The sequence below is a fragment of the Pseudorasbora parva genome, chromosome 8 (assembly GCF_024679245.1).
Source record: "Pseudorasbora parva isolate DD20220531a chromosome 8, ASM2467924v1, whole genome shotgun sequence".
NCBI classification, from domain to species: Eukaryota; Metazoa; Chordata; class Actinopteri; order Cypriniformes; family Gobionidae; genus Pseudorasbora; species Pseudorasbora parva.
The window spans coordinates 23,676,904-23,703,493 of record NC_090179.1 but is presented as its reverse complement, the minus strand read 5'-3'; the positions used below and the strand labels follow the sequence as shown (position 1 = coordinate 23,703,493).

Genomic DNA, 26,590 nt, shown 5'->3' with positions numbered 1-26,590 from the left:
AACATTTTTTATCCCTTGCTAGAATATATATATATATATATATATATATATATATATATATATATATATATATATATATATATATATATATATATATATATATATATATATATATATATATATATATATATATATATATATATATATATATATATATATATATAAAATCAACTGGTTCGAGTTCCTATTTCCGGCCCTTTAAATTTAAAAAATAGCCGCGGAAAAGGCGCCCAAAAGACGGAGCTGCAGAGGAGGATTTTTGTTTGGGGATTTGACGGTGGAAAACGGCAAAGAAAGTTAAGGTAAGATTTAATAAAAAAAATATTGCTTCGTTTTAGGGATTGCTTCGTTATATTCAGTTGGAGTAACTTACTGCATGTTATGTGATATTAAAACGTTAGCTAATGAAAGCTACAATTGTTAGCTATCAAACATTAGTTATTTTGTCAATTCAAAACTTTTGCCATTACCTGAAGGATTTTGTAAGTGACATAACGTTAGCAATTCAAGTTGATTATCGTTAGTTCACCTCTCTTTCATACATTTGTCACGTGATTTTTGATAATTACTAACTGCTAAATAAATGGTGATAAAATATTAATATCTGTCTGTTTCATTGCTGTACTAACGTTAGTCTATGCGGCTCTCACGTGACAAAAGTATGAACAAGGCCTAGAATAACCTAAATGAATCATCTGTTTCTCATAATTTGTTATTTTGCCTGCAATATGTATAGTTTTTATTATCATTATTTTATTATTTATTTTAAATATGAAGTTGTTATCAAAGTTTGCGCTAACGTTACTTGACGTGATTGCTAAATGATTTAAAGATCCAAGTCAGTAAAATGATCTGATCTTCCCATCACTAACGTTACAAAGAAGTCCTTCGAACTGAAAATCACATTGTCTTCTGCTGAAAAAAAAGCATAGACCAGCATGATTTCACTTTCACTCACTGTATACCAACCTGCAGTCAGTTCTGTATGGTCAACGTATTTTCCCAATTATAATGTTCTAATTATAATGTATAATTTTGAAATTCATCTATGTATAAATTTGACATTAAACTGCACTAACTAGTTGTATTACAGAAACAACAGGATCACAGAGCAAGCGAGTAAGCTGTAGAATCCCACTTCAACAGATGGCTTCAAATTGCAAGTGAGACAGAGGGAGAAGAGAAAAGGAGTAACGAAAATGGACACGCAAGTAATTTACACGGTCTATTTTGCTAATTGTTTGTAATCATTTGGAGTAAATCCGGGACTACACTTCACTTCACTTGTTAGGTCTATCTCATCTATTTCATCTTTGTTAATAAAAATTAGAAGAAATATGCAATAAAAAACAGTAATAGAAACTATATATATATATATATATATATATATATATATATATATATATATATATATATATATATATATATATATATATATATATATATATATATATATATTAGGGATGCAACAATACAGTTAGTCCACGGTTCAATACATAACCTTACTTTGGTTTTTAACCATGGTTTTCCAGTTCGGGGTTTTTTTTTTGTGCTCTTCTATTCTTAGGTGACAGGAACAGAAAAAGGTTAAGGAGAAAATGGTTTTTATTGCAATACTCTTTCTTTATTTTACTTAAAAGACTTGAAAACCCTTACTTAAACTTAAAACTTTACATAAAAAAATGTATACACATTCCCAGTGTATTGTATTAAATAAAATAAATATATATAAAGATTTACAGTGGCAGCTCAGAGATGTACAGTAGCATTTAAGTATGAAATTGAATGAATAAATGTAGAGTATAAACGTAAATGCGGGTAAACACCCTTAACTTTAGTGCATATGATTGGATATTTGCTCAAATCAGCGCATAGACTCAGGCAAACAATTAAAAAAAGAGCAGAATAAATAAAGAGGAATATTCAAGGGGTTAATCTAGCGCTCGGAAAGCGTTCCACCCATAGGGTGTTTAAATATTTTCTCCCGTTGCTTTTGGCTCACTATGGGCTTCTCCCGATTCTTCTCCCTTGACTTGATCAGACCATTGCTAACCAAGCCATCACCGGCTGTTAGCATCCCATTGACTCCCATTCATTTTTGCGTCTCTTTGACAGTGAATAACTTTACATCAGAGGCGTTTAAAGACTCCATTTGTCCATTGTTTATTTCTAAAGAAACTCGACAATGCATAAAAGGCTCCATTACCTTGTATCTTACACTATTGCCCCGCAGAAGCTGTTTTTGTAAAAATAGGCTAACTATTGCGTCATAACCAACGCGACTCTGTCGCACAGTTGAGAAATTACCGTATAGACCAGAGGAGACGCTCGCAGGCAATCTTTTACTGTCTATGAGACAGTCAGGGGGACGAGGAGACATAAAGTCTGATAAAGTCAAGGGGGAAGAATGGGGAGAAGCCCATAGAGAACCAAAAGCAACGGGAGAAAATATTTAAACAATGTGATTCAGATTTCACTTTCCACATCTACTAGAAGACTCACAGCTGTCAGACAGGGGGCTCACGTCACGTCTACGTCGTCAAGCTCAGTCTGACCCTGCGCAGTTCGCTCAGCCATCAGGAAATGAGTGCTCCTTTACTGATCTCACTTTCCGCCATCGAAGTCAATGGGATAGCTCTGTCCATTTCTTTTACTGTCTATGGGAATATTTCAAACGGGGGGAAATGGAAATAATTAATTAAATGCAAAACCGGCGCATATTGAACCATGAATGCGTACCTAACGGTTCAATATTATATTGAGTATTGTGTATATATATATATATATATACAGCTCTGGAAAAAATTAAGAGACCACTGCAAAAAAAACTAGTCCTCAGAGTTGGGGAACATTGTCAGAGCAGAAGGAAGCATGTTTTCTTCTACACTCTAAACACGCTGGGTTACTAACAACCCAAGTTGGGTTGAAAATGGACAAACCCAGAAATTGGGTTGTTTGAACCCAGTGAATGGACCCTTTCAAACAACTCAATGTGTGGGTTTGTCCATTTTCAACCCAACTTGGGTTGTTATTAACCCAGCATTTTTTTGAGCGTAGGACAACCTTGTACGTGGTTTAATTCATGCGTCCTTCACAAAGACAAGTCTGCCCAATTCAAGCATTGCTGAAGCACTCCCAGATCATCACCGATCCTCCACCAAGTTTCACAGTGGGTGTGAGACACTGTGGCTTGTAGGCCTCTCCAGGCCTCCGTCTAACCATCAGAAGACCATGTGTTGGACAAAGCTGAAAATTGGACTCATCAGAGAAGATGACCATACTCCAGTCCTCTACAGTCCAATCCTTATGGTCTCTTGCAAACCTCAGCCTGGCTCTTCTTTGCTTCTCATTGATGAAGGGCTTTTTTCTACCTTTCCACAACTTCAGCCCGTTTCGAACTGTTCTCGCCGTGAACTTCACCCCAGCTGCCTTTTGCCATTCTTTTTGTAGGTCACCTGAGGTCATCCTATGGTTGTTGAGTGACATTCGAATGAGTTGGTGGTCATTCCAGTCAGTGTAGAGTCGTTTTCGCCCTCTGCCAGTCTGTAACTTTGTTGTCCCCAATGTCTGCTGCTTGACCTTGTTCTTATGAACCGCCATCTTTAAAATTTTAAGGATGGAAGCAACCCGACGCTCACTGTATCCCTATGCCAGTAAAGCCAGAATATACTTGTAGGCTTCCATACTTGTAGAGATGCTGATTTAAGAAAAAAATTGCAGTGGTCTCTTAATTTTTTTTTCTCCCAGAGCTGTATAGATATTGTAGTGTTTTACTTATCTAAACTTTTTAGGGAAGAAAAACAAATAATCAAATAAAATAAAAATCAATGTTTAGTCTTTAGTGTGTTTATTACAAATGAATTGTACATTATTAAAGCTACAAATGTAGTTCAGTTAAGAACAGTGAGTGATTACCTTTTTTCTTTTATTGTTTCATTAACATAAATATAAAGACCTAATTCACAGATCTAATATAATGTTACACATCATTTCCCCAACTGCTCCCCAAATGTTCACTTAAAACTGCATTAAGTTAGCCTGACAAGCCAGAGCCACATCAGGAAGTTAGCTCTGGGAACTCACCATTGACAGGGCTCAGTCCGAGGGGCGGGATAAACGGTTGTCTTTCAAACTACCTCTGCATGCGATAGGATAGCGCTACAACCAACCTTCTCGGAACCTTCTCTGCCGTCATTATGTTAAGCCCTGCCCACTGGCTCTACACACAATGTGTTTGGCCTGACCAGAGTTTGGTTTTTACAGCTCAGAAGTGTATTTAGAGTCATGGCAAATTAGATTTGCTGCCGCTAGGGTGCGTCTAGATTTGTAAAATAGCATTATGTAACATTTGCAGTAAGATATCCCAAAACCACTAGGCCAATACTACATATTTTGTTCAGTTGAGAACCTTCAATATCCCAAATGTTTCCAACTATTTGTAAATCGTGAGAAAATTGCTATTTTAACCAAGGAACCGGGACGTGTGAGGGCGTCGCCTAACGATGTCATCATATCTCTTAACCCTCGGTTTCTGGTTTTATTCTGCTGATGCGCTTTACTCCGACTGTAGTGTTAACAAGTGTCACAGCAGCTGCTGAGTGAACGCACAGAGTAACGTCATAACATAATTTAAAACTCACTCAAATGTGTTATATGATAAACAGAGCTGCGTTACCTCATACTCATTACCAGAAAAGCAGAAATGGTGCCGGCGACTATGGCATAATCAACGTTTTTCGCGCTGCTCGTGAGGCTTTTGTTGTTCATCTCATTAACAATCACTCCAGCAGCCTTGCTCAGCTCCACAACACTCGCTCCTGCTCTGCTTCACACTGCAGTAACGTTAATAGGGATGTAATGATAAATTGTTATATCGCATTAATAAAATGTGACGATATGTATCGTTGATGGAAACAATATGATTTGCAATATAGTTGTTTTATTCAAGGCTCAACTTGCTGTAGTAAGCCTATTTATAAGGTATAATTTACCCAGACACAAATTTACAAATGTACCTCAAATGTAAATTCTGTCATAATTCTCACCATCAAGTCGTTTTTCGTTTAACTTCCAAACACAAATGAAGATATTCTTTATGAAACCCATTTTTAAAGTCCATTACTCTCAAACTTAAACGATGCAAAAAATAAAGTAATCAAGAGGTCTAATCCAAATCTTCTGAAATCTTCAAGTCTTCTGAATAGACACAATGGCTTTATGTGGTGAAAATATTTAAAGCTACACTGTGTGATAATTTCCCCCATCTAGTGGTGAAAAGGTATAAGACCAACCAGTGATTATTAGTTTCTGTTCCTCTCAATTGTTTTAACTCCTACAGTGGCCAATTTAGTCCAAGATTAACATGGCATCCAGTTCAACCTCGTCCATGAGTGCCATCGAGTGTTAAAACGCGAAAGGCGAAGCTTGAATTTACGGGTATGTCCCTCTTTGGCTAATGTACTTTAAGATGGAGGGGCAACATGACGACCGGCATTCGAACCCCTCACCCGTATGTATTTTCAATGGCATATTATAAACTTACGAGAATACTTTATTACTTGAAAGAAGTGCATTACATCACATTACATACATTAATGAGCACATATTTTTGAAAGAACTAAGTGTTTTTAGCTAAGAATAAACTAAAAAAGTTACACAGTGTAGCTTTAACACAGTGAACATTCTGTAGTAAACACAGACGTTCAAATGATTGCGGAACGTGCGAAAACAACATGAGAGTGAGTTAAAATTCTTGGATGAGCTAAACATTTACAGTTTGAGAGCGGCCATTTTGACACTTTCTTGCGATTAGAACTGTGATTGATTGCATTGATCATCTGAAATGCATGCACTGCTGGAATGACCCTCTTCAAAGTGAGAGCGCAAAACATTATTTAAAGTGGCACTCTCCAAAGTCAAAGCGCAAACACCATTTAAAGCGGCAATCCTTAGTAAAAGCGCAAACATAATTTAAATCACCAGATCACATTTAGTTTTAGTAGTATGATTATTCAAAGCAGTTTAGATGGTTCATTCTTATACTGCATTAATAGCAGGAACAGCAGGACATAGCGAGCATGAGCAATGCTGCCTGCATTGAAAGTGCGAGTAATTCGTGAGGGATTTTTGTTTTTTAATTTACAGAGTTTCAGTGACACTATTACATTAATAATCTCATTACATAGAATCATACAATGACAAAACATAATGTTAAATATAATTAATAATAATGCAATGGGGGAATATTTGTGGGTCCTGATAATAATACACAAATAATAATATAATAACAATAAAAAAGTACAAAATAAAAACAAAAACTTTATTTCGGCTTATCGGGATACATATCGTGTCGGGAGTTCAGTATCGAGATACATATTTAATCGTGACGAGTGTATCGTTAAACCCCTAAACGTTAATAATCACTCCCATGAACATGATTTCTGAGTCCTATCCCGATTTTTTTCCTACCGGCTGTGAGGTGAAGACCACATGTCCCAAGATCTTTCCCAAAACTGACCTGATTGTCGCTTGTGCAGATTAATATTAAGATCTGTTTGATCTTTCTGAATTGTAGAAATTAACCAAATGATACAAGGATCAGCAGTTGTTTCTGCACTGAAAGTAAATCCAGACACGATTAAAATCAACGTTTGGGAAGCCAAATTTTCAGTATTTTTTGCACAAAATAATAAATCATGTCAATAAAACCCTAATTTTAGTGTTTAGGATGTTATAATCTATATACATAAAAGTGACATACACATTTTTATATAAATATGGCAGCGATAAGGTACAGTAATGGTTTTATTTGGTGTATTCTTTGCTAACAATCTTTCATTCTTATCCCGAGGTTACCATTGTCAGCTGGATCTGCTCCAAATCCAGATCAGATGGTGGACCTGCACCTAGACATCAACGCAGCCCTAAATGTCAATAGATAACATGTCAACTAGACAACTCCTAGAGATGGATCCCCTGTGAGGAACTTGCTAACAGCCATCAACACAGATCCTCTGTCCTCTGCACAGACCCCTAAGGCCAGCTTCAACTCCATGTCGGCATGTTGTATCCTGATCTTCAAGCTGGTGGATCTAGATGAAATATTCTGAATTATTGCAATCCATAGTCTGACTTGTAATGCAGCCTGAATCATATTCACACCATGTTCGTTGGCCAGAGACAACTGGTCCCCCGACTCAGCCTGGTTTCTACCAAGGGTTTTTTCTTCTCCATTTCTGTCACCTGATGGATTTTGGGTTCCTTGCCACTGTCGCCTTAGGCTTGCTTAGTTTGGGACACTTAATATTCTACAATAGGGGTGGGCTATATACTGGTAGATATGATTAACTGGTAGAAATGTATCAACTGCTACTGATTTTGGACCATCATCTCTATCGTAGTTACGTTGCTGTTCTGCTTGTGTGGTAATGAAATCTTATCATCTGCCTGCATTTTTAAGCATTATGGTTAAAAAACAAGGGATTTTAGACTGCTAAAGTGCAGTAAGCAGTGAAAGACACCTCGTTTGACGACATGTGCACGCTGTCAGAGAGACTGTTTCTAAGCACAATTTTTTTGTATTATTGGCAGCAAGAATTACAAAATGTCTATGGTATTTCTAATGTCTATATAATATTGATTTAATTGCACTGATGAGAACTGAACTGCGCTGGATCATGTTTTCTGCAAAGCTGCTTTATAGCAAATTGAACTGATTTCATAATTGATGAACCTTACACAGTTATTGAACAGAACTGAATCAACACTGACCTGACTTCAGCTGTGACACTATTTTCATTTTAGGGCTGCTTTACTGCAGAATTTAACTCTGTTTGAATAATTAAATAATTATTTTCATGTTTATTCCTGTAAATCTGCTTTGAAACTTTATAAAGCATTAACAAAGAAAGGTAACTTGAATTGTGCAATGGCCTGATTGTGGACCAGATTTGGCAAACAGCATGTGGGCCACATGAGGATTGTGTAAAAGACCAACTGTGGCCCACATTAGGGTCAGTTCTGGTTTATATCGGCCAAAGCAAGGTATTAGATCTGGGCCGGACCTAGGCCAGAATTAAATTTAACTGTGAGCCATATGTGGGCCATTTCGGCTTCATGTGTTTTGTTCATGGCTGACATGTGGCATTGCTATTGCTTGATTGTGGCCCAAATCTGGGAAACAAAAGTGGACCACTCAAGTGCCATCATTTCACACGGTATGTGGGCCAGAGCAAGGTATTAGATATGGGTCGGACCTGGGCCAGAATTAAATTTAACTGTTAGCCAGATGTGGGCCATTTCTGCTTCATGTGTTTTGTTCATGGTTGACATGTGGCATTGCTATGGCTTGATTGTGGCCCAAATCTGGCAAACAAGAGCGGACCGCCCAAGTGCTATTATTCCATGTGGTATGTGGGCCAGAGCAAGGTATTAGATCTGGGCCGGATCTAATACCTACACATGAAGCAGAACTGGCCCACATCTGGGCAACAGTTGTGGGCCAGTTCTGCTTCATGCGTTTTGTTCATGGCCGACATGCGGCGTTGCTATGGCTTGATTGCGACCTAAATCTGACAAACAGGAGTGGACCGCCCAAGTGCCATCATTCCACGCGGGTAGTGGGCCAGATGAAAGTGTCAAGTGTGGGCCGGATCTGGGCCAGAGCAATTTTGCTATCTGGGCCAGATGTGGGCCAGTTCTGCTTCATGCGTTTTGTTCATGGCTGACATGCGGCGTTGCTATGGCTTGATTGTGGCCTAAATCTGACAAACGGGAGTGGACCGCCCAAGTGCCATCATTCCACGCGGGTAGTGGGCCAGATGAAAGTGTCAAGTGTGAGCCGGATCTGGGCCAGAGCAATTTTGCTATCTGGGCCAGATGTGGGCCAGTTCTGCTTCATGCGTTTTGTTCATGGCTGACATGCGGCGTTGCTATGGCTTGATTGTGGCCTAAATCTGACAAACGGGAGTGGACCGCCCAAGTGCCATCATTCCACGCGGGTAGTGGGCCAGATGAAAGTGTCAAGTGTGAGCCGGATCTGGGCCAGAGCAATTTTGCTATCTGGGCCAGATGTGGGCCAGTTCTGCATCATGCGTTTTGTTCATGGCTGACATGCGGCGTTGCTATGGCTTGATTGCGGCCTAAATCTGACAAACGGGAGTGGACCGCCCAAGTGCCATCATTCCACGCGGGTAGTGGGCCAGATGAAAGTGTCAAGTGTGGGCCGGATCTGGGCCAGAGCAATTTTGCTATCTGGGCCAGATGTGGGCCAGTTCTGCTTCATGCGTTTTGTTCATGGCTGACATGCGGCGTTGCTATGGCTTGATTGTGGCCTAAATCTGACAAACGGGAGTGGACCGCCCAAGTGCCATCATTCCACGCGGGTAGTGGGCCAGATGAAAGTGTCAAGTGTGAGCCGGATCTGGGCCAGAGCAATTTTGCTATCTGGGCCAGATGTGGGCCAGTTCTGCTTCATGCGTTTTGTTCATGGCTGACATGCGGCGTTGCTATGGCTTGATTGTGGCCTAAATCTGACAAACGGGAGTGGACCGCCCAAGTGCCATCATTCCACGCGGGTAGTGGGCCAGATGAAAGTGTCAAGTGTGGGCCGGATCTGGGCCAGAGCAATTTTGCTATCTGGGCCAGATGTGGGCCAGTTCTGCCTCATGCGTTTTGTTCATGGCTGACATGCGGCGTTGCTATGGCTTGATTGCGGCCTAAATCTGGCAAACGGGAGCGGACCGCCCAAGTGCCATCATTCCACGCGGGTAGTGGGCCAAATGAAAGTGTAAAGTGTGGGCCGGATCTGGGCCAAAGAAATTTTGCTATCTGGGCCAGATGTGGGCCAGTTCTGCTTCATGCGTTTTGTTCATGGCTGACATGCGGCGTTGTTATGGCTTGATTGTGGCCTAAATCTGACAAACGGGAGTGGACCGCCCAAGTGCCATCATTCCACGCGGGTAGTGGGCCAGATGAAAGTGTCAAGTGTGGGCCGGATCTGGGCCAGAGCAATTTTGCTATCTGGGCCAGATGTGGGCCAGTTCTGCTTCATGCGTTTTGTTCATGGCTGACATGCGGCGTTGCTATGGCTTGATTGTGGCCTAAATCTGACAAACGGGAGTGGACCGCCCAAGTGCCATCATTCCACGCGGGTAGTGGGCCAGATGAAAGTGTTAAGTGTGGGCCGGATCTGGGCCAGAGCAATTTTGCTATCTGGGCCAGATGTGGGCCAGTTCTGCTTCATGCGTTTTGTTCATGGCTGACATGCGGCGTTGCTATGGCTTGATTGCGGCCTAAATCTGGCAAACGGGAGCGGACCGCCCAAGTGCCATCATTCCACGCGGGTAGTGGGCCAGATGAAAGTGTCAAGTGTGGGCCGGATCTGGGCCAGAGCAATTTTGCTATCTGGGTTGGAGCCTCTGCAGACGGTGGGGCTTAAGTTCCTGTCTATGAAGATAACGCTCCTCGTTGCTCTGGCTTAGATCAAGAGGATAGGGGACCTGCAGGCATTCTCGGTTGACGAAGCTTGCCTGGAATTCGGGCCGGCTAACTCTCACGTTATCCTGAGAGCCCGGCCTGGATATGTGCCCAAGGTTCCTACCACTCCCTTCGGGGACCAGGTGGTGAACATGCAAGCGCTGCCCTTGGAGGAGGCAGACCCAGCCTCGGCACTGCTCTGTCCAGTACGCGCCCTTTGCGCCTACGTAGACAGGACGCGGTGCTTCAGGGCCTCAGACCAGCTCTTTGTCTGTTACGGAGGGAAGCAGAAAGGGAAGTCTCTCTCTAAGCAGAGGCTGTCCCACTGGATAGTGGACGCCATTGTCCTGGCTTACCAGGTTCAGGGCTTGCCATGCCCCCTTGGGGTCAAAGCACACTCCACTAGGAGCATAGCTGCCTCTTGGGCGTAAGCGTGTGGCGCCTCACAGAAAGACATTTGTAGAGTTGAACACATTCGCCAGGTTTCATAATCTGCGAGTGGAGCCTGTGTCCTCTCGTATACTCACCCCAGGTGGCCAGTGACTGGACACACGCCTGTGTCTTCGCTTGCTGCGCCACTCCCCTCCTAAATGGACCGGATACGTGCGCTTATATTTGCTCAGGTGAGCCTCTCCGAAGGCCTTGAGTTCCTCCAGCACTGTTGATGCTGGCAGCAGAGTGCATGCCCGAATGGGCTCAGCCCACGTGTCAGGCTAGGTGCCCCGTGTGCATGGTTCCCCCGCAGGATTGATTTTATTATTTGATTTTATTATTTCATTGTCATTGTGGTTGTTACATTTTTTTCACCAATCAAAATACATAGTTAAATTAATATCCTGTATCTTGAGTGCCTTGATTTTTACCCTCCTGAACCTAGACACTGGTCCAATTTCAGGTGCTTAGAGCGACCCGTCACTGTAGCATAGCCACCAAACTAATTGTTATACAAGCATTTAAATAAATTATAAAATATGAAATATATTTGCGTAAATTATACTATAATTTTAACTAAAACATACAAAATAAGGATTAATCGAAATATAGGGCCAATAGGCACAATATACCCTTTGTCATATGATGTGCACTGGAGTGAATGGGTGTATTTTCTGTGACAGAAAAAAATGTACAAGAAAAATATTATTAAAATTGGAGTAAAAGTATTTGTTAAAACTTATTTAGCAGAAAAATATTTTTATGGATCTTGAATGGATCAAAATGGCCTCAAATATCTGTCCACTGTAGTGGACACCATGCATAAAAAGGTTAAAAGTGAATAGTGGAAATGGTTAAAATGTTCAATATTCAATGTTCAGTTTATTTATAAAGCACATATTAATAGAAAAATAACAAAAGTTGAAACTAACTCTAACTAACTAATTCTATAACATTACAGCACATATTCACAATTAAGCCTTAAAATCAATGAAGCATAAATGAACAAAACCTATCAACACCACTAACACAACACTCATGTATGATTAAACGGCAAAATAAAAAAATAAGACTTTAAGTGTCATTTAAACTCTCTAAGAGTGGAACACTGTTATGGCCTGTGCCTTGTGTGCATTGTCCTCGCTCATCATGTCACGACTCTGTGCGCACCTGTGGGTTGTTGCTGATTAACAATTAAGGACGCTGAAGCGGAGCATGGCAGGAGAGAGGAGATTCACAAACCCCTCTTAAAATTCAACAGAAATAGGAACATAAACACTGCCAGATATATAGAGGTAAAGCCTAGTTCAGACTGCACGATTTTCAAACTCGTCGGGTCACTGCTCTATTCACACTGCATGACTATCTGGGGTATCATTCAGTCACTGCTGTGTTCACACTGCACGATGGTTTGACGAATGAGGAGTTCACACTGCATGACTGAACAAGAGGAAGAATCGCCGACAACTCTCTCTCTCTCCCGTGCGCAAACTACGTTTCCCAAACACACGTGCGATGTGACAAGTAAACAACGCGAGATCACACGTGCGTCAGACCCGTGCGTCAGAGTTCTCGCGCGTGACTTGGAATTGTTATTAAAAATGATAAACTGCACAAAGTTTGCTTCAAATTGTATGTGCGCTGGTAAGAAATTGTTGGAGAGACAGAGGGAGCCAGGATTTTGTTCTGCAAAAATAGTTTGAGGTAAATAAATAATTTTGTAATGTGCTGCTGCTGTGGCTGGATGTGCAAATGTTTGGCCTTTGTTTCTGTTTGATAGAATTTTAAATATATCTATTAAAATACTGAAATTCTGCTTTATAACTCCTCCCTGAACCTCCTGCTGCCCTGTATCTCACTCTCTCATTGGCTGTTGGTGTAATTTTCAGTCAGAATGCTGTTCACACAGCAGGAGTTTGAATCGCCGACAGGTCCAGATATTTAGCATGCCAAATATCTCACCGGCGTCGGCGACTCGTCGGCGATTCTCTCTGATCGCGTCTTTGATTATTCACACTGCGTGATTGTCACTCGCGTGCACGAGCACCGATTTGCCTGTGATCTCGGGCATTTGTCGGCGATTTCACAAAACCTGTCGGCGACTCAAAATCGGGGCAAAAATCGGGCAGTGTGAACTAGGCTTAACCCATTCCACAACCTAGCAGCAGCTGAAAAGGAGTGGTCTTCTATTTTTTTACAGTATGTCTGCAGGACCATTAAGATCGTCAGAGCGTAACAATCTCTTTGGTTTCTTCACCTGGATCAGATCAGTTATATATGTTAGAGCAGTAAGGCTTTAAAACCCAATAATATTAACTTAAAATTAATCTGGCAACCAATGTAGTTCCCATTCAGCCGGTCATTCTCGATGCCACGTCGCAGTAATGAACAAATAGGAATTTCACTCGAGAGAGACAATCTACTTCAAGTGTAACTAAACAAGCCAATGCACATTGGCATGCAGTGATTGCACCAGGTGCCACGCAGCATGGGTATAAATGAGGCTGGTTTTTGCATCAAATTAACTTTTTACTTCAGAGCCGAGTGGTAGATGGTTCAGCCAGATATCACTCTCTACTACGCAGTACTGACTGAAGCCTGCCTTTTTGAAGGGATGTCTTTAGCCGTTGTGTGTTTGGGGTGAAGGCACAGCAGCAGGTCGTGTTGTTTTTTGATTATCTCTCTTCTTTGGTCGTAAGAGCAAACACAAGGGCTGTTTTTACAGCTGGTTCAGTGCACTAGGTGGAGAGCACTGAAAAGCCGTTCTTACGGCTGGTAAGAGAGAGTGCGCACATCAGGCTGCTCTGCTTTCCCTGATTGTGTCACCGCGACCCCTTCAGCACCAAGGAGAGCGTCCTTCTGAAAGATTAAACACAGGTAGAGCTCGCATATTTTTCAAGATGACATTTCTATCTGTGTGTTTCTGGATGCGGTGGTCACCTGTCACAGAGGGATGTCACCAGCACTGTATCTCGTGTTTGGGCATTCAGTGCTGGTGGATGACTCATGTTCTCACTGCGGGGACAATTTCCGACTTGCGGTCGAGACTTAATCTTGCAAAGGGTGGAGTCCCCATGCACTGTAAAACCCAACAAGTTACGGTAACTCAAACCATTTGAGGAAACCGATTGCTTCAAACCAATTAAGTTTTAAAACCATTAAGTATGAGTACTGAAAACTCATATACATTGAGTTAAAATAACTCATATTTTAGTGTTGTTTAAGTGTTAAAACTTATATTTTAGTGTTGTGTTGATCAATTATTAAGAGTAAACTGAACTAAAAGATTTTAAGTTAATTTTATTAATTCAGTTTGAATTCAGGTAACAAATCTAACTAAGTCTTAACAACTACATGGTTACTTAAATGGTTTTAGGAAACAGATTGCGGCAAATGGTTTAAGTTCATCAAACTCAAAGTGATTAAGTTACATAAGACTAAGCACAAGCTAACATTGGTACAAAATGAAGACAGAACAGGAGGGTATTTTTAAGTAATTTATTGAAATATAACATTTACATCATAAATACAGTATGCCATATGTTCACAAATATAACTAGACAAAAAATATTAGACTTTTTCACCAAATAAAACAGCACAAACATGTTTAAAAAAGTCATAACATTTAAATAACAAAACATATAAAATAAAAAAATTATGTAAAAAGGGACGTTTCCTCAAAAAGCAAAAGCACTGTATGATCTTTAATGTACTCTAAGTGTATTGCACTGACCGAAGACTTGGCAGACATCACCACCTCATCTTTAAAGACAATCAAAGCATCCAGTGGGTTTAAAGGTAACGTTCCCTCTTCCTCCTCGACAGTAAGGATGGTGACTGTTGGCTTCTGCACCTGGTCAAGCTCCTTTTTCTATATGCATTGGAAAAAAAGTTTGTATGTCACCACATATAAAAATAACCCTTGTCAGGGCAGACACCATATTTCAATTTTCATAAATAAAAAAAACGTTGTTATAAGGAACGGATTATTGTTGATTTAATTGGGCGTGTGCTTATTTAAAACCCTGTAGTTCAATTTTGTAAAGATGTTAAGTTGTTTGTCAGCAAGGTTTAATAGGGGGAAAAACATTTTCAGGGGTGTATCAGCCGAATGTTCTAGACCTTGAATTGAATGACGAATTGAATTGAATTGAATTCAAGCGATAATGCACACATTGCAAAACATTTGTTTTTCATGTCAGTATGTCATAAATAGAAAGAGGCAACAGTTTACTGTCAAAGATTTGTCGCTCACATCACACCGCATCCAGTGTAGACAACATAACGGACTATAAGGGGCTCTTTTGTCCTGTCGCGCTGCTCACATCCGGTGTAGACAAGGTGAAACAAGACAGATTTGATTAACAAATTTTAAATGGATAATGGCAAGACATCCTTGGTGTAAATTACGTTCTTCTTTCAGATTAATATAATCAGAGCGGTATTAATAAATGTCCTGGTTAATCCAAGCATTATAATGGCAGTAAATGGCTGTCCAAAATTTGAAGCCAAAAAAGTGCATCTATTCATTATAAAAGTAATCCACATGACTCTGGAGGGTTAATAAAGTACTTCCGAAGTGAATCGATGGGTTTATATAAGAAAAATATCCATATTTAACTCGTTATAAAATAAGAAAATAACTAGTTTCCGGCGCAACGATGACGTCGGATATAGCGTAAAAAAGCATAACAGCCACGGTGTTGACGGCGGATGCAGCGTAAAAAACATAAATGATGTGACGATGATGTCGGGCGTTGCACAAGCGTTTTGAATCACGAGAGGATATTTTTCTTACACAAACCCATCGATTTAATTCAGAAGGCCTTTATTATTCCCCCGGAGCCGTGTGGAGCACTTTTAAAATGGATGGATGCACTTTTTTGGGCTACAAATTTTGGACAGCCATTTACTGCCATTATAATGCTTGGATTAACCAGGACATTTATTAATACCGCTCTGTATTAATTATTACCTGTTAGATTGTTTGCTGGCTAACTTTACACACAACATTACTGAGCTGGTTAATCTTCGGATAAACATAAAAGAGGTACGAAAATAACACTGAAAACGTTCAAACATGAGCGAAATATGAATAAATAAGTTTGAAACGCTTACCTTTTGTTTTTCTTGACTGTAGCGCGAGCCGTCCTGCTGTGACTGGACTGAAGGAGGGAAAATGGTGCGGTTTTTGTTGCCTCGGAAACTCACTGGGATGATACTTTGACATGACTAAATGTAATGACTTTAAAAGAGCTTAATGTAAGACTGTATGCTTAATATGAGGTAGATTAATGTATATACTATTGTTTATTTATTTATTTTATCAGCTTTTAGTTATTTAATTGGCCATAGATGTAAAATACTAGATTAAATAAATATCTGTAACTTAAACCATTAGAGTTAAAAAGTTTTAGTAACTTATTTAGATTGAGGTTTGCTTACAATAATACATTTTTGAGTTAACATCACACATATTTGTTAAGTTGAATTAACTTTTTTGGTAACATTAAGTAAAATGAACTTATTTAATTTAGTGAATTTCACTGTTAGGTTTTACAGTGTGCCTCTGCCTCTATCTAACCCTCCACAGAGTGTAATCTGAGGCACGGGTTATTTGAGGGTTACAGTGAGCACGCTTCCCTGAGGGACCCAGCTCCCGAGGAACGTGGTGGGCCATCCATGAGGTGTGTACCATCTGTATTCTTCAGGGTTCCTCTTGATGATAAGATGTCCATCGCTTTATCAGAAGGGAGCTTCAGGAGATGACATGTCAGAACAGGGGAATACTTAGGGAAGATCAACTGTGCCTGATATGGATCCGAAAATGATGACTGAGAGAGTCAGGCTTGTGTGGAACCATCCACTGTGTGCCGAACCCTTGAGGCTGGACGATTGGTTTCTCTGTGTGGCACATGCTGGTTCTCAGCACCCCACCCTGGTTCCTTTCTTTCTGGAGGTGCACGAGGAGCTCACCAGGTCGTAGACGGCACCTTTTACTGCCCAAAACCGGCCTAGTGGATCCTCTTCCCTCACCACCCTCAAAGTTTATGTTTCTGTGATATTCACATAAAATGCAAATAATTTATTTAAATTTAATAATATCACACATTATTTTCCTTGCATGGTATTTATGAGTTTAAAAATACATATTGACTTTATTTTAGTAAGCAAGTCATTTAAGAATATCAGTGGTGTCAAATAGTTTGAAAAAACATTTTATCTAAATGGTTGCATGCTCTACTTGCTATGCTTACAGTACTTGCTGTACTTTTTTTGCTGTACTTGTGGTGACTTCGGGGCTTAGCCCTGGTTTGCTGCTTGCAGCTATATTTATATTTCTTTCTGCTCCTCAAAGAAGAAATATTTCTGCATTTTGTTATGATCAGTGATGTTGCATCATCTTTAAATCGAAAGTTTGAGTGTTTATGATCAAAAGTTTAAGATGTGTTTATGTCCCAGAATATCAGAATAATGTTTCTCAAACTTCACCTGTTAATAAGCAGTACTCATAATAGATGACTAATTATGTGTTGATGCACGGGGGGCATGTAGAAACACCTGGGAAAATCCCGTCTCCCATCACCTTGAGTACTGTAGATCAAAACATCATTAAAATGTTTTGTTGACAAATGGCAATGACTTTACAAAACAAGTTTAACAATGCTTTTCATGTTCTTATATCTTTTGGCATAATGGGTATACAAGTTGCATATATTTATAATAACATGAAAGAAGGCAACACCAAAGCATACAACTTGGTTTGTTGTATGTATGTATGTATGTGTGTATGTATGTATGTATGTATGTATGTATGTATGTATGTGTGCATGTACACAATATGTGACACACATCAAAGCGATTTATCTTAATATAATTTTTTCACATATTTGTCCTGTTATAAAAATAGTATAATAGTATGTTACTGAACAAAGCATCATTATGCTGGACCTGATTAATCTGGATTACTCTGATGATTTGAGGCACACTGCTGTGCCAATGGTTTCAGATGATCCTCTAATTCTAACTTTTTGGAATCGATTGTTTTAAAATAACATTACAAAAATTCATAATGCTTACTATTAATATCAGGAAACTATAATTTGACAAGATAGGCTACCCAGCCTATATTACATGGTGGGCCCTATTGTAGGCATGATATGGACTTGAGGTATGGGCCCTACATTTACATTTTCATTTAGCAGGCGCTTTTATCCAAAGCGACTTACAACTAAGGAATACAGGATGCCATCCATAATGTAGAGCCGAATAATCAAAAAAAAGTGCCTGAAATACTAAGGATGTACTCACAATAGGCATGGTTGCCTGCCTGAGCACAATTGTTCGTTATAATACTGTGTACGGTTGCCAGCACGGTTACGATTACATTACATGCGTAACACAGCAGAGCCCAACCGAACAACGCTCTGGCCCTGCTAAATGAACTGCAACTGGGCACAGTACGGAGCCCTTACACTAGTCAACCGAACCTAAATTTGGGGTCAAATGCGCCCGGGAACGGTTCAGATTGCCTAGTGTGAATACACCCTAATTATTTTGGACATTGCCTAGAGTAGTTATTGCATGCAGTTGAGCTGCAGGTGACGTTCTTTCAACCATGCCGAAATGTCCACCAGACCGGCATGATCATCTGGTTGAAATGAAAGGTAGAGCTGTGTGTCATCAACATAGAAATGGTATGAGAAGCCATGCACCTGTATGATGGGTCCCAGCGATGTAGTGTAAATGAAGAAGAGGAGAGGTCCAAGCACTCAGCCCTGAGGAACCCCCGTAGTCAGTTGATGTGCTTTGATACCTCCCATCTCCAGGCAACCTTGAAGCTAGGACCTGTGAGCTAGGAATCAAACCAGTGGAATGGAATTCCTGTGATGCCCAGAGATGACAGGGTGGAAAGAAGAATCTAATGATACACAGTGTCAAAGGCAGCAGATAGATTGAGGAGGATGGAGGACTGATGATTTGTAATTAGCTTTTGCAATCCGCAGGGCAAAATGGGTTTGTCCACAGGCTCCTACTGTATCTGAATTAGCCCATATGGATCTGGGGCTAATTTGGATAGTCCCAGACATTTTGGAACCTGTATACAAACCCATTTAGGGCTTATACTCTAAAGAGGTACTTCACCCCTGGCAAAACCTGTCTGCCTATGTAGCAGAAAACATTTGAATCACACGCATTGTAGGTAGTGAATAAAGCCTATTTAAAGAATTGTAAAAGTATGGAGAGTCAACATTCTGTCAAAAGCAAAATGCTGCTGCCATAGTGTTCCATTATTACCATATTGCTTCCTGCGAATGCAACGATTTACAACGGCCACTTCATTGATCCTAGTGCCGTCCCTGTGTTGGCTTCATCATGAAATGTTGGCTGGGTAGAAAAAATAGACCAAAGTGGTAACTGGATTACATATTGTGTTACCAACAAATTGTTACCAAACCAAACATTGTTTTATTAGCCTAATGTCAATACACAGCAAATGTAATGCTATGCAAACTATGTTGACTATTTTCGATTTGTCAAGTTATGGCTTCAAGTTACTTCCAGTGTATATAGTAATGGTGTTGCATTAGGTGTGTTTCGACATGAAGCAGCGCTGTGGAAACCCATCAAGTATGACATCAAAGTACTGCCAGAGTGATTAGAGAGAAGAAGACTCCATCGAACAAATCCCGGGAATCAGGAAAATAATTAATTAAGGTGATAGGGATAAGGACATAGTGATTTAGGGTAAGGCAAAAACACCTTTTAGAAGATGTTTTATGATGTAGTGGCTCATTATTATTATTTTATTTTTAATGAAAAGTTACATATGTTAGCTTTAAAATAAACTTTTAAATGTCTGTTCAGTAGTCCTTATGGAACAGGTAACAAAAATAAGTAATCATTATGCTTCTTATTAAACAGTTTTACAAAATACTTACTGTACCTCTGTGTCAATAAAATGTGCAACATTTTACTTTTTACTACCAAATTATATCATCTAATTATTTGAATTTACATTGGAAAATTTTCCTAGAATTTTCGAGGCATATGAATTCCTGAACATGGAATACGCTTGGCCTCAAATATTATTCCAAAGCGGTATAGAGCAGAAAAGTAGTCGCACTTACTATAGATGAATCAAATGTTTAACATCATTAAATTTCATTAAGGCAGTTACCGCGCATTCATTCATCCGTTTTAATATGGCTCTCACAAATACTAACAATGGTTTTACTACACCCCCTTACTAACTGTCATGTAAACACACTCTCAAGTGGTCAAGACCGCAAATGTGGTTATTGTGACAGGGTCACTGTCGACGTAGTTTTGTTTGCTTTGGACCCAATGTGTAACTTGTGACAAGATATAACCACTAAATGCTGTAATTTACCAGATTTCTTTTACAAACAGGCATTTAACAAATGATGGTATGAGTGATATTATAAAAAAAGAAGAAGAAGTGTTTAACTAATTGCAGAATGTTGCACAGGATCAACTGCACTACTGTTGCTCTACTGGTGCCCTTGTAGTTAAAAAAAATCTACTTAATTATGTTATGCAAATATTGTAGCAATAATAGATTTACCTGTTTAGAACAAATAAACAAAAAGTACATCACACAATTTGAGTTTCTTTCCTTACAATGAGCCATTATTGAGTTGCTCAGTATAGAATGCTCTTAGTAAGTGTTTTGAAACTTTAAGCAAGAGTTGCATCATATTAGCTGGAAAGTGTTTTTGCTCCAGGGTGATTTCTGTTTATCAAACTTCACCTGTTAATGAGCTGTGTATAGGCTGTGTAGAGGCACAGGGACATGTAGAAACAAAATGTCTTATAAACAAAATGTCACTCAGTGATCATGAAGGAGGCCTGTTTGCTGTTTGAATGCTCAGAATTCTTCAGGGATAAAGAACAACAAGTAACAAATTAAGCCTCTGGAGAAAAGACACTTTTACATGTGACTGACTCTTTATCAGCAACGCAACCCTTACTGTCATGTTGTTAACCATTCATTTGATTAAATGTCACTTAGGAATTATACAGTAAAGGCCCAGAGAGACACTGTATACATCTCAATGATGATCAACAAAGAGAAGAGGAATTAATACAGAGGCCTTTTATGGTGTTAAAGTAAGATGCCACTGAAGGCCTGCTTTATCTGATGCAAGAAGGGGAAGCCATGTCAGAAAATGTCACATCTGCGTTGTTAACTGTCACAAAAGTTAAATTATTATTATATGTCATTAATTCACATGCCTTAGAGATACAAACCTGGGCAGTGGGGACTTCCCCCAAATGTGCAAAATTATTAACTTATTAATCAATTTGGTGCCTAGAGACGTTTAAATAGTCCCAGTGGATTGATTATTAAAATAAGTGAAAAAACTGTGAATCACCGTCATGTGAACTGCTGTCTGTTGAGTACACTGGGATTACACATTTAAACACCAATCCCTCTAACAATACAGACTTAAAAATAAAGCACTATAAAATACACAGATTGACTAAGCACATATTTACTGCATAAAGTATACACAAGATGTTTGCTTCATCACTCCAAGCATGACTTGTATACAAGTCCATGTGCAAACGTGTAACCAAGCTAAACTAAGCTAATCATTTTTAAATACACATCATAGCATAGAAAATGTAATTAATTACATGTACTATTATTTAGTGTGATATCTATGTTCATCTATTTACATCCGTTACTATGGAAGTTGTTCAACCACGGAATAAGACAATTAAAAAGTTGCTACTTTGCAACTTTGTATCTCACAATTCTGACCTTTTTTTCTCTCATATCTGAGTTTACTGTAATTAAGACTTCTCGCCGTTCTGTTAGAATTGTGTGAATAAATTTCAGAATTGTGAAATGCTAACTTAATTTTGAGAGGAATAATTAATTAATTTCTGAATTGTGAGACAAAAAGTCACAATTACCTTTTTTTTATGCCATGGCTGAAAACATCAAAAAACTGAATATCCAAGTTGTAAACTTTACTAATTGTAAGCGAAAACTAACATATTGCAATTGCAAATTCATAACTCGCAGTTCTGAGAAAAAAGTCAGAATTGCCAGATATAAACGCAATTACCTTTAATATGTTTTTATTCCGTGGCAAAGCTTCCAGATGTATTGTCAGTTTGTGGGGATTTTTTAATTACTCTTTCAGATTACATTCTTACACTAGTAGGTGGCACAAGGGACTTACTTTATACTGTCATTAGTGGCCTCCAAATTCAGAGACTGCATCTTTACTGTATAATGAGACCATATTTAGCAGTTTGTGAATCCTGTTATGTTTCATATGTCTTTGTAGAGCTGCACGATTCTGGATAAATTGTGGATCAAAATGTTTTTGTTTAAAATTTATTTTATTTTTTTTCCTACTATGGAAGTCAATGGTTCCAGTTAACTGTTTCCAGCCACCAGTTTGGTTTGGATAAAAGTTTCTGTCGAATCCATAAATGTAATAACAAATTAAGTTACACTGATATAACTTAATTAATTATATAATACACATCTAAATACCTCTTAAGCAAACTAACCCTTGAACATGAACTGCTCTGGCTACTTAAATACCCTGAAGTTTACCTTTTTTTGGAATAGAACTTTGAGCTTATCCACTTACTTACTCATAAAGGGTTAGTTCACCCAAAAATTAAATTGATGTCATTAATGACTCAATCAGTGTGCGCGCATGTGTGACCAGAAAGAGAGAGGAAATGCAAGCCCATAAACACTGCTCTCAAGATGCAGATCCACTCATCCGTGAACACTTCTGACACGCCGCGCTCCACTTTATTCCTATGGGTGACGTCAAACGACATTAACGCGTCCGCATAGCATTCCGGGAAGGCAGCGCTGCATTTGAACCGATTTGAACGCAGAAATGACGGGAAGCGTTACAACATCGCTTCAGTCGTGTCGCAAAAGTGGATCTCCACGCCCACTGCTGTCACAGGACTTCACGAAATCAACAGTTACCAAAGAAGTGTGTTTTTGACGGAGTGGTCCCAGCGATAAAGGTTCGGCCCTGCTTTGGAAGCAGGCGGTGAGTAAAACTGCTTCAAATGTCTGTGCTGTTGGCTATCGTTGCGTAAGTAAACATCAGTAAACAACACGATCGTGTATAACGTTAGTTAATTTATCAATAGAGAATACAATCTATGGTGTGTGTTTAAATACATTTGTTCAGCTGACCACTATAGGTGTCAGTTTGTTTATTGTAAAACCACCCAAACATAAACCTAGCGTTCTCACAAAGCGTGCTCCAGTTACTCCATTGTTGTTCTATGTATAACGTTACACTAGTCTGTCGTGCAAATATGTTTTGCTTGCAACTGCTAAGGTTTAGTCGCATACAATAGTCCATAAACTGAATCATGTCCTCATAAACTGCGAGTAAAGACACACAAATGTTGACAGGTCACTAAATACAGTACATACCACAGAGACGGACGTCCTGCTGTTGTTGCTTCTCCTGTTCAATTTATTTCAGTCTCCGAATGATTCTGGATCATATATGTATTAGTGGAATATGATTGATATAGCCATGGTATATTTAGGGTAGCATTTTCTTCTCCACGCTTGAGGACGTCAGCGTCATTCTTTAGCTCCGCCCACATGATACGCCTCCAGCCGCTCGTTTTTTTCCAGAAAGACTCGGTAGAGCCTATATTTCTTTTATAAATATAATAAAACTAAAGACTTTTTGGAGATATGAAGGATGCAATACTACTCTATAGGAGCTCAAGGTTGACTGAAACTGAGTGCCCCCCCCCCCCCCCCCCCATTCTATACATTGTGCATAGACTGCATTTGCTCTGGGACTATGCTCTATGTTCTGTGGGAGTGGAATGACATTAGGGTGAGTCATTAATGACATAAACTTCATTTTTGGGTGAACTAACCCTTTAAACATACCCAGGTACGTCACATGCTTTCTGGAATACCCCCCTGCAGTGTGATTTATCCTACAACAAACTTTTCAAGACAAGACAAGCCATGACTAAAATTAACTATGGAGATTTCTTCAGTCCTGCGAACATGTCTTTACTGTCGTAGCATCTGACATTAACAACAGAGATGCGTTACATTTACACTAGATACAGTGCGCACCAGGCGGTAATATTATCTGTGTTATTTGATTTACAAAAGCAGTAGTATGCATTGTCGTGCCTTGTCAACCTAGACAGTTAAATTAGCTGCATGGACTGTTTCCTGGTGATGGGTTCTTTAAGTCATGGTTAGTAGCCTATACAAAATGTGTGACGTATACATTCATTGACCAACCACAGAATTTCCCGCCTTGATGAGAAAAAAAATTAATTATGAGCCTTAAATATATTTGACTCAGACATATTTTTTGGAGAATAGAAAAACATTATTGTAAGTAAATGATTGCATTCCAGAGATAGATCATATGCTTTTTTCATATGCCAGTTCATTAAAATAACTTTTTATATTTTTATATGAAAATTTGCTAATTCTTGTAATTTCCTGTATTTTAAACTATTTTTTTTTAATTAGCTGTTATAATTCTGTGATCCAATGTTGTAATTTGTGATTTATATGATTTTATGCCATTTTCATCCAGCCATCAGGTCATCATGTCAGCCGGGAACATCAGCTTTGCTAAGGACTTTTTCATTGTCGGTTTTCCTGGGCTTAAAACAGAATACTATGGAACAGTTGCTGCTCTTCTGCTTTTAGTCTATGTGTGTATCTTAGTGGGGAATGGAATTTTCCTTGTACTTTTTGCTCTTGAAAAATCCCTTCATAAACCTATGTATTATGTCATCTTAAACCTCGTTGTAAGTGATATATTATTCAGCACTACTGTCTTACCAAAAATTATTGCTAGATATTGGTTCCAAGCTGGTAGTATATCATTTAGTGGTTGTTTTATTCAAATGTATTTTGTGCATTATTTTGGTTCAATCAATGCTTTTATCCTGGCAATAATGGCGTTTGATAGGTATATAGCCATCCGTAATCCCCTAAGATATCCTAATATAGTCACAACGTTGAACATTTTCTATCTTTGTCTAGTTGCTTGGATTCTAGGAAATGGATGCCCTTTAATGATGGCAATAAGGGCATACCCTCTCCCTTACTGTGCAGAAAACACTATTATACATTGTTACTGTGATCACATTTCTATCACATCACTTGCATGCACTAACAGGGCACTGTACAGTTTCCCAGCCTTTGCATTTGCTATGGTTGTGTTGCTTGGTCCTCTGGCCTTCATTGTTTTCTCTTATTGCGCCATCATTGTGGCAGTTCTGCGTATATCGAGTGCTCAAGGAAGACTGAAGACATTCTCCACCTGCAGTCCTCAGCTCATCATAATTGCTCTCTATTTTCTACCAAGATGTTTTATTTATTTGTCTAGCAATATTGGTATCAACTTCAGCACTGATTTACGGTTAGTCATTATTATGATGTATAGTCTGTTTCCACCCATGGTCAACCCTCTCATTTACTGTTTAAGGACAAAAGATGTCATGGAAAGCTTACTTAAAAGGCTAAAAATGTCAACAAATCTGCAAATTAGTCACACAAAAGTGAATGTATCCACTGTGTGTTCGTAAATTATGACAACAGTGAGTCATACATTAGAAAAAAACCTGCAAAAAAAAAAAAAAGTATTCTTTGAATGTCATGGAGCATACTGAAGTAGAGAAACTGTGAGAACACTGGATTTATCCAAAAATTGTTTATAGGAAATATATATATATATCCTTCCTATAAACAATTTTTGGATAAATCCAGTGTATATATATAATTTGTCTTCTTTGCTTATATTCCAGTTCTAATATTTTAATGCTTTGCTTTTTTGAAGCCAGGAAATGTAAATACTGTTATTACAGTAAAATATATGTATATATATAGGCCCTTCTCAAAAATTAGCATATTGTGATAAAAGTTAATTATTTTCTATAATGTAATGATAAAAATTTAACTTTCAATTTATATTTTAGATTCATTGCCCACCAACTGAAATATTCCAGGTCTTTTATTGTTTTAATAATGATGATTTTGGCATACAGCTCATGAAAACCGAAAATTCTCAAAAAATTAGCATATTTCATCTGACCAATAAAAGAAAAGTTTTTAATACAAAAAACGTCAACCTTCAAATAATTATGTTCAGTAATGCACTCAATACTTGGTCGGGAATCCTTTTGCAGAAATGGCTGCTTTAATGCAGCGTGGCATTAAGGCGATCAGCCTGTGGCACTGCTGAGGTGTTATGGAGGCCCAGGATGCTTCGATAGCGGCCTTAAGCTCACTCATATATATATATATATATATATTTCAAAGCAAATTTTTGTTTGTACATGACATAATATATCAGTATGTGTTATTGCAACTTTATTTTCTTAAATTCTATTTACTTACAAATTCATTACATTTACACTAAAATATGTGTTCATTGTGTGGTCATAATTTAATGACTACAATACATTTATTGTAACGTTATATAAGCATTAATGCTAATTTATACTATTGCATCAGACTTGTGGCGTTGCCTCTACACCGTGGGCTACACGTCGACTTTCATTTATACAGTGCCACAAGCTCCACCCTCCACCTATCTACCAATCACAAAGTCAGTAGTGAATCGGCATCCGGGGGAGGGGGATACACCGCTCTGCAGTCATT

The 26,590-nt window shown here is 38.9% G+C and overlaps 1 protein-coding gene and 1 long non-coding RNA gene across 3 annotated transcripts; both read left to right on the top strand.

Annotated features, from left to right (window-relative positions):
- The first annotated feature begins 215 nt into the window (after positions 1-215).
- LOC137085126 (uncharacterized) lies at positions 216-7,525 on the top strand. Of its 2 annotated transcripts, none has more exons than XR_010906911.1 (3): positions 216-302; positions 1,094-1,211; positions 6,851-7,525. It is a non-coding gene; the product is annotated as an uncharacterized lncRNA (long non-coding RNA). The 2 variants fall into 2 exon arrangements; XR_010906912.1 differs by having other exon boundaries at positions 220-302; positions 1,083-1,211.
- Positions 7,526-24,528: 17,003 nt separating this feature from the next.
- On the top strand, positions 24,529-25,515 carry or30bt1 (odorant receptor family 30, subfamily BT, member 1). The gene has a single exon (XM_067451686.1). The coding sequence runs from the start codon at positions 24,529-24,531 to the stop codon at positions 25,513-25,515; it is 987 nt and encodes a 328-aa protein (XP_067307787.1).
- Positions 25,516-26,590: the final 1,075 nt, after the last annotated feature.